This window comes from Silurus meridionalis, chromosome 4, assembly GCF_014805685.1.
Source record: "Silurus meridionalis isolate SWU-2019-XX chromosome 4, ASM1480568v1, whole genome shotgun sequence".
In the NCBI taxonomy this organism is placed as follows: Eukaryota; Metazoa; Chordata; class Actinopteri; order Siluriformes; family Siluridae; genus Silurus; species Silurus meridionalis.
Genome location: NC_060887.1, coordinates 8,096,767 through 8,106,354, shown reverse-complemented (window position 1 = coordinate 8,106,354; position 9,588 = coordinate 8,096,767). Strand labels below are relative to the sequence as shown.

Genomic DNA, 9,588 nt, shown 5'->3' with positions numbered 1-9,588 from the left:
ATGCAAGGGGAACAATACCGCAGTCTGGGATCTACCGCACTGATTGGTCAATGTTTGCCCGAGGCGACTGACGTGGCAGCTAATAAAAACTCGACAACAAACCTGTGCAAGAATGTTGAGGTAAGTTATTAATACTTATATCTTAAGTTGACATAATTGTTGTGTTTTGTTGCGTCACTGCGTGACATTGCTAATGTTGGTTGGCACCAGGGCTAGAAACAAACGGCGACTTGGGGCAATTTTTGACGTTCGGATTCTGCCGTGTAGCATTCGAAATCAGAAAACAGTCCGGGACACGAATGTTCACAAACGTTAGAATTTATTAGAGAGAGTTTACACCCCATATAGTTTGTACATAGATCCAGCAGATAATAGACTTAAATCCTGTCTTTCAAAAGTGACCTCTGTGTAAAATACTGGGAAAAAAAATTCCACAATGACCAAGTTCTCCAAAAGAGAAAAAAAAAAACCCCTCAATATTCAATTTCATAATATACCTCAGCTTATAAGAATCTAATATCGGTTTTGTGATATAGAGAAAACTACAAAGCTTGAAGGTAGCCCTGAAACCCGAAAAATCTGAAGTGCATGATATCTATACAAAAAGAATACTTACCAACCTTAAACCCGACAAAATTACAAACGATTTCCGGATACACAAAATACATTATTTTCCACAGATTTTCTTAAAAAAACAAATTCTGAAGCCGTTAATTTCTGTAACGCGACACCTCTTAGCATCTAGCATTATTATACCTATATACTACACGTGAAATCATGAAAACACGGGGTGGAACACGGTGACGCACTGCACGCCAAAATTGTGACTTTATACCGCAAAAAAAAAAAAACGTGATGGGGTGGAGTCAAGTGGTGAGGGGGCGGGGACGGGTGGAGGGGAAAAAAAGGCTCGAGATGTCAAATCGATTAGTTGACTAAAAAGATGGTTAGGTAGAAAAAAAAAAACACGAGTGAAATTTGGTCAAAGCTACGACTGGATGGCTGGATTTGAAATCGTAAACCCATGAAGCCTGCTTCATACTGTACCTCGTAGGGGGACCTTTCCTTGAAAACTTTTTTTTTTTTTTTTTTTTATCCGATCATGCGCATATCCCACTCGGAAGATTATCCGAAAAAAAAAAAAAAAAAAGAAAACCTTCTCACAAACTGTCGAAACGTCCTGGTGCGGGACTTCCTATAGGGAATATATCGTTCCGGACAAGTCGTTATATTCGACGGATAAAGTGCCAGGGATCGCGGCCGAGAGCGAAAAACAACCTCGCGATTTGCCCCGGAGTTCCTCTTCGAAGGGTTTTCCGAAGCAGATCGTTTTGAGTGGCAGGATCGCGAAACCGTATATCCTGCACCGGATTTCAATGATGCTACATTACGGTAAAAGGATCGCGAGGAAAAGAAGGACAAAAGAAAGAAAAGAAAGAAAAAAAGTCCATTGCTTCTTAGAAATCTCATTTCTCTCGGTAATACAGCAGGTACGCCTTGAGCGACTCGGGCAGCGGTAATCTCAGCACCTTGTCCCTTAGCAAGTTGACCTGAGGCTGCTCGGGTTTGTCCTTGTCTGCCTCTTTGTCTGCCTCATCCTCTTTGCTCTCGTTGTCCTCATCGTCGATCCTCCCGTCGTCCTCGCTCTCGATCTGCTGCGGGATCAGCTGGTTGCCTACGAACACCAGGGTGTTCATGTGGTGGTGCGGGACGCGCCGGCAGCGCCTGCGCTTGCGCTTCTGGGGCACACGCGGCCCCGTCGACTTGCTCGCCATTTCGGCGTTGGTCAGGCTGCGCAGCGTGCGCCGGATGTAGACACGTGCCAGGTCCTGCAAACTCCTTACCGAGAGAGGCGCTGGGAGGGGGTCAAACGAGGAAGCCGTTAAACAAGCAGCGCTGCGGTCATAGTCCAGAATTGTGAACAAGTGTGGGCAACCTTGCTGTTTCTCAATACATTCTTACTCTAGCCTGTTTACCTTCTAATGGGTTTTGAAAATTTTGTGCATGTGTGTACTCACGCAAGATCACGTTGCCCGGTTTGCCGCCTTTGCTTCGGTTTTGCTGGACCAGAGGTGCAAAGGACACGGCCAGGATGTTCTTGCTCTCCCAAGAGCTCTGACCGGTTCTGGTGATCTGGGTCAACTGTCAAGTCGGAACAAAAAACAAACAGTGAAAGTCTACGTGGGGCTTTTAATCTCTGTAGTGATACTATGCAGGGATATTGATCATTTGCTACTTTGCAGAATTCCGATATCCACCTCTTAATACCGTCTTCTTGAAAAGTTCTTCTTCTAAAAGTGCCAACAAATTTCTTTCAATACTGTTCAATCAGTTTTCTACAGACGCGGTTTGAAACCCGACTGACCAATCGAAGGACGTAAAAATGCCACGGTTATTGGATCCCTGCTAGATGGCCCCCGGTGTTGCCAGCTCGCAATCTGATTGGTTAAACAAGAGCTTCATTGTTATGGATTTGAAGCTAGAGGCACCTCGCTGATTCGGAAGGCCTCAAGGCTGATTCGTTTTATGGCTGAAATCTGATTGGATAGAAATTCTAACCTAAACATACACTACTTGAAGCAGCGCAACCGAGAGGAACTCAAAGCAAATAGACTATTAGAAATGATGTCATACATATTCACGGACAGAAATGTATTCAAATGCAAGTTGGTGATTCTGAAGGCCTTGCATGTTGGTGATTCTGAAGGCCTTGCAGGGCCTTGCATGTTGGCATGCCAGAGGTAAAATAATGTGAATAGTGGGAATTTTTTATTTATTTATTTTTTTACCTGGTCCTCAATGGGCATGACCAGAATTCCTCCAACTTTGAGCATGACCTTCATGTAGTTCTCGTGGTCTTTCTGAACCCCGGCGCCACAGTAGATGCGATCGTACTGATGGCTGTCGGTCGAGATCTCTAAGCAGTTTCCCACCACAAAATGGGGCTCGCAGAATTCAAACCTGAAATTTCACAAACACACACACACACACACTTATGCAAGCTGCCGTAACATCTATCGGCTGGTCCGTTCATTTCCCCCTACTCACTTGTCAAAGCTGTCGCTGTTTTTTATGAACTCCTCCAGTTTCTCTACGGCGTATTCCACCACGTCCTTGTGGAGCTCCACGCCGTGGTTTACTCCGAATGGACCTGCAGGAAAGGGCGGGAAAGGTTCATTCTCGTTATTCCCTAAGAAAAAAAAAAAACGGAGTCAAGGAGGAAGCAAAACTCGTCTGCGGCTCACCAATGATCAAGCCCACCATGGTGCTCAGATATCCGGTACCGCTGCCCAGATTGAGAAACGAGAGTCCTTGCTGGAGCATCAGCGCCTCCATGACCTCGGAGTAGATGCACGGTGCTGAAAGGTGGATGTTGCCGTGCTTCCAGGCCAAGTCTCTGTAGGCGTTTTCACGGTAGCCATCCAAATAATAATCCCCGCGGTCTATAGCCCGGAAGGCCTGCTCCACCCGGTCCGTGCGGATGTACTGAGCTTCCTTCAGGTTGTCAATCAGGTCGTCATTGTCCTCGCCCGCGCTCACAGCTCCACCCATGGTCCCCTTTTTGCCGGCAAAAAACCCCCCAAAAAACAAGCAGAGGCTCACAAAGACCTCGCTTTATCTCCTCGTGAGAATATTTCTTCCAATCGGACGTATTGGATCCTATGTGGTCACCTTAGATTATCATCACGTCTAGGGGAAAGAGAGGACAAGTGTCAGCACCAGCGATCCGGGCCCTCAAGACTCCTTCCAAAACTTGAAACCATGTCTCAATATTCTTCAGGAAGAACTCGAGTTACTCCTCAGGGAATCTTTACACCTACTAAACTGGGACTACAACATGGCCACAGGTTTAAGGCAAAATTTGGGGATACAACGGATTGCAGACGGAAGCAAACGTTGCATTGATCTTTTTAAGTCACGTGTGTACACGCTAGACGTGCGATGTGTCCTGCAAATCAGCTTTCACGAGTTGGAACAACCAGAATGATTAGGCATCTGATGAAGATACATGGTTAAATAATTATAATTAAATTACATTCTTTAGCATTCTGAGCATCAGAGAAGGAATGAGGTGATTCTGTAAATGGATTCTGCACCACAGGAGTTCTGGCTTCATGACTGATGTGATTATTTTTGTTGGTAATTACAAACACAATCAGATTTGACAGCAGATAACAGGTATGTGTGTAATGGAGTATATAATGGTGTATGTAATGGAATAGTGGAGTATATAATGAAATAATGGAGTATGTAATTGCCTGTAAAATAGAATATAGAATATATATATATATATATATATATATATATATATATATATATATATATATATATATATATATATATATATATATATATATAGTGGAATATGTTGTGGAATAATTATGTAATGGAATTATGAAGTATGTATTGGAGTTTGTAATGGAGTATAAAGTGGAATATGTAATAGAATAACGTAGTGGAATAATGGAGAATGTAGTGGAATATGTAGTGAATAATGAAGTTTGTAATGGAATAATGGAGTATGTAGTGGAATAATGGAGTATGTAGTGGAATAATGGAGTATGTAGTGGAATAATGGAGTATGTATTGGAATAATGGAGTATGTAGTTTAATAATGGAGTATGTAGTGGAGTATGTAGTGGAATAATGGAGTACGTAGTGGAATAATGGAGTATGTAGTGGAATAATGGAATAATGGAGTATGTAGTGGAATAATGGAGTATGTAGTGGAGTATGTAGTGAAATAATGGAGTATGTAGTGGAATAGTGGAGTATGTAGTGGAATAATGGAGTATGTAGTGGAGTATGTAGTGGAATAATGGAGTATGTAGTTTAATAATGGAGTATGTAGTGGAATAGTGGAGTATGTAGTTTAATAATGGAGTTTGTAGTGGAGTATGTAGTGGAATAATGGAGTATGTAGTGGAGTATGTAGTGGAATAGTGGAGTATGTAGTGGAATAATGGAGTATGTAGTGAAATAATGGAGTATGTAGTTTAATAATGGAGTATGTAGTGGAATAATGGAGTATGTAGTGGAATAGTGGGTATGTAGTGGAATAATGGGTATGTAGTGGAATAGTGGAGTATGTAGTGGAATAATGGGTATGTAGTGGAGTATGTAGTGGAATAATGGGTATGTAGTGGAATAATGGGTATGTAGTGGAATAATGGAGTATGTAGTGGAGTATGTAGTGGAATAATGGAGTATGTAGTGGAGTATGTAGTGGAATAATGGAGTATGTAGTGGAGTATGTAGTTTAATAATGGGTATGTAGTGGAATAATGGGTATGTAGTGGGTATGTAGTGGAATAATGGAGTATGTAGTGGGTATGTAGTGGAACAATGGAGTATGTAGTGGAGTATGTAGTGGAATAATGGAGTATGTAGTTTAATAATGGAGTATGTAGTGGAATAATGGAGTATGTAGTGGAGTATGTAGTGGAATAATGGAGTATGTGGAATAATGGATGTAGTGGAATAATGGAGTATGTAGTGGAATAATGGAGTATGTAGTGGAGTATGTAGTGGAATAATGGAGTATGTAGTGAGTATGTAGTGGAATAATGGAGTATGTAGTGGCGTATGTAGTGGAATAATGGAGTATGTAGTTTAATAATGGAGTATGTAGTGGAACAATGGAGTATGTAGTGGAGTATGTAGTGGAATAATGGAGTATGTAGTGGAATAATGGAGTATGTAGTGGAATAATGGAATAATGGAGTATGTAGTGGAATAATGGAGTATGTAGTGAGTATGTAGTGGAATAATGGAGTATGTAGTGGAGTATGTAGTGGAATAATGGAGTATGTAGTTTAATAATGGAGTATGTAGTGGAATAGTGGGTATGTAGTGGAGTATGTGGTGGAATAATGGAGTATGTAGTGAAATAATGGGTATGTAGTGAAATAATGGAGTATGTAGTTTAATAATGGAGTATGTAGTGGAATAGTGGAGTATGTAGTGGAGTATGTAGTGGAATAATGGAGTATGTAGTGGAATAATGGGTATGTAGTTTAATAATGGGTATGTAGTGGAATAGTGGGTATGTAGTGGAATAATGGAGTATGTAGTGGAATAGTGGAGTATGTAGTGGAATAATGGAGTATGTAGTGGAATAATGAGTATGTAGTGGAATAATGGAGTATGTAGTGAGTATGTAGTGGAATAATGGAGTATGTAGTGGAATAATGGGTATGTAGTGGAATAATGGGTATGTAGTGGAATAATGGAGTATGTAGTGGAGTATGTAGTGGAATAATGAGTATGTAGTGGAGTATGTAGTGGAATAATGGGTATGTAGTGGAATAATGGAGTATGTAGTGGGTATGTAGTGGAATAATGGAGTATGTAGTGGAGTATGTAGTGGAATAATGGAGTATGTAGTTTAATAATGGAGTATGTAGTGGAATAATGGAGTATGTAGTGGAATAATGGAGTATGTAGTGGAATAATGGAGTATGTAGTGGAGTATGTAGTGGAATAATGGAGTATGTAGTTTAATAATGGAGTATGTAGTGGAATAGTGGAGTATGTAGTTTAATAATGGAGTATGTAGTGGAATAATGGAGTATGTAGTGGAGTATGTAGTGGAATAATGGAGTATGTAGGAATAATGGAGTATGTAGTGGAATAATGGAGTATGTAGTGGAATAATGGAGTATGTAGTGGAGTATGTAGTGGAATAGTGGAGTATGTAGTGGAGTATGTAGTGGAATAATGGAGTATAGTTTAATAATGGAGTATGTGGAATAATGGAGTATGTAGTTTAATAATGGAGTATGTAGTGGAATAATGGAGTATGTAGTGGGTATGTAGTGGAATAATGGAGTATGTAGTGGAATAATGGGTATGTAGTGGAGTATGTGGAATAATGGGTATGTAGTGGAATAATGGAGTATGTAGTGGGTATGTAGTGGAATAATGGAGTATGTAGTTTAATAATGGAGTATGTAGTGGAATAGTGGAGTATGTAGTGGAGTATGTAGTGGAATAATGGAGTATGTAGTGGAATAATGGATGTAGTGGAATAATGGAGTATGTGGAATAATGGGTATGTAGTGGAATAATGGGTATGTAGTGGGTATGTAGTGGAATAATGGGTATGTAGTGGAGTATGTAGTGGAATAATGGAGTATGTAGTTTAATAATGGAGTATGTAGTGGAATAGTGGGTATGTAGTGGAGTATGTAGTGGAATAATGGGTATGTAGTGAAATAATGGAGTATGTAGTTTAATAATGGAGTATGTGGTGGAATAATGGAGTATGTAGTGGAGTATGTAGTGGAATAATGGAGTATGTAGTGGAATAATGGAGTATGTAGTTTAATAATGGAGTATGTAGTGGAGTATGTGGAATAATGGGTATGTAGTGGGTATGTAGTGGAATAATGGAGTATGTAGTGGAATAATGGGTATGTAGTGGAATAATGGAGTATGTAGTGGAGTATGTAGTGGAATAATGGAGTATGTAGTGGAATAATGGAGTATGTAGTGGAATAATGGAGTATGTAGTGGAATAATGGAGTATGTGGAATAATGGATGTAGTGGAATAATGGAGTATGTAGTGGAATAATGGGTATGTAGTGGAATAATGGGTATGTAGTGGAATAATGGAGTATGTAGTGGAGTATGTAGTGGAATAATGGAGTATGTAGTGGAGTATGTAGTGGAATAATGGAGTATGTAGTTTAATAATGGAGTATGTAGTGGAATAATGGGTATGTAGTGGAGTATGTAGTGAATAATGGAGTATGTAGTGGAATAATGGAGTATGTAGTGGAGTATGTAGTGGAATAATGGAGTATGTAGTTTAATAATGGAGTATGTAGTGGAATAGTGGAGTATGTAGTTTAATAATGGAGTATGTAGTGGAATAATGGAGTATGTAGTGGAGTATGTAGTGGAATAATGGAGTATGTAGTGGAATAATGGAGTATGTAGTGGAATAATGGAGTATGTAGTGGAATAATGGAGTATGTAGTGGAGTATGTAGTGGAATAATGGAGTATGTAGTGGAGTATGTAGTGGAATAATGGGTATGTAGTTTAATAATGGAGTATGTAGTGGAATAGTGGAGTATGTAGTGGAATAATTAAGTATATAATGGGGTATAAGAGTAATAAACACAGCTACTGCTTGCTGGAGGTGATTGTGTGTGTGTGTGTGTGTGTGTGTGTGTGTGTTTGACACATCTTGGCCTGTAGAAAAGCATGCTTTTTGGTGATGATGGTGATGTTTAGGAGAAGTTAGAGGAGGAGGATGATGAAATGTGGTTGCCATGGATTTTTTTTTTCACGAAGAAAAAAAAAAAAAAAAAAAAAAAACAGGAACCGGAAGTCGAATGTTTAGAGATGGCTCGAGGTTTCTGAGTGAATACATTGTGCAGAACAGCTGGATGTGTGCCAGCAGGCAGGATGAACTGTTTGTTTGTGAGCATCACTACTTCCGTATAAGTCGCACTTTCTTTCTTTTTTGTTTTTTAAATCTTTGCTAGTTCTTGGGATTTCTCAATGCTAATAAACGCAATTATAATCTATTGTTATTGTTTTGAAAGCTAATAACCTAGCTCACGAGCTAAACCCGGACAGGTTGCCCCGGTTCATCCTGCAGCCACGGACGGGTGTTGCAGAAACCCGAATCCGGGCCTGGATCTCAGTCTTCTGCATCATGTAAACTCACCTGCATATGTCCATGTTCTGGTCCATAACAAACCTGATGATCTTCCTCCCCTTCTTCCTCATATGATTATTGTTATTATTAGCTTGTGAGCTAATAGCACAGCGGCGCGTCCTACATTTCCACCCACCTTTCTTCTCGCCTGAGCGGAGGAACAATATCCAGAACCCAGGGTCCAGCGAGGACACGATCCGCTGGTTTCCTTCTCTTCTTCCTCTTCCTCTTCTTCTTCCTTCGCCGCAGCAACAATCGCGTTTCTGCACACGGACTCCAACTGGGAGCGTGTAAACACAGGGGGTCACGTGACCCGCGCTGCTAACCCTTTAAACAACACAATAATAATAATAGACATGGCGTAGGCACGAGATGCGCATGCGCGCTCTGAGCCGCTGTGTTTAGGTCCGGACATCTCACACGTTCTCGCGAGATCTCGATTCGCATGTAAGTGAGAATGCTTCCAGATACCCAAATTTATGTTGCCCAATAAACCAAAAATAGAAAGTAAATAAACAGATAATAACAACTAATCGGTTCTTCTAGATTCTATTGAACACGGTTTTTGGAAAGAACTCTTTCAAAAGCCTGTGGGTTTTTCCAAACATTTTGGAGAACGAACCACAGATCTTCTGTGGATGTAGATGGCCTCAGATATCTTCATGTAATCCCACACAGACTCGATGACGTTGAGATGGACCGAAACGACTTCCAGTCCTTGTTCTTCTCTACATTGAAGATAGTCATACGTACAGTTTTAAAAGGAAATCAGCCTGTAGGTTCTATCAAACATATTAGAGACGTAATCAGAGATCTTCTGTGGATGTAGGCTGCCTCAGATCCTTATGTCTATTCATGTTATCCTAGACAGACTTGATGACGTTGAGATCAGAGCTCTGTAGGGGTCTGTAATA

General features: G+C 40.5%; 1 protein-coding gene across 2 annotated transcripts; it reads right to left on the bottom strand.

Annotated features, from left to right (window-relative positions):
* Positions 1 to 302: 302 nt before the first annotated feature.
* pcmtd1 (protein-L-isoaspartate (D-aspartate) O-methyltransferase domain containing 1) lies at positions 303 to 9,029 on the bottom strand. 2 transcript variants are annotated; one of them, XM_046848469.1, is made up of 6 exons: positions 8,811 to 9,029; positions 3,246 to 3,690; positions 3,049 to 3,151; positions 2,790 to 2,961; positions 2,019 to 2,142; positions 303 to 1,855 (listed from the first exon to the last, which is right to left on the bottom strand). In XM_046848469.1, exons 2-6 carry the CDS (start codon positions 3,550 to 3,552, stop codon positions 1,467 to 1,469), a joined length of 1,095 nt encoding a protein of 364 aa, XP_046704425.1. In that variant the 5' UTR covers positions 3,553 to 3,690; positions 8,811 to 9,029; the 3' UTR covers positions 303 to 1,466. The 2 variants fall into 2 exon arrangements, with proteins under 2 accessions (XP_046704425.1, XP_046704426.1); XM_046848470.1 differs by having other exon boundaries at positions 8,684 to 8,818.
* Between the last annotated feature and the right edge of the window lie 559 nt (positions 9,030 to 9,588).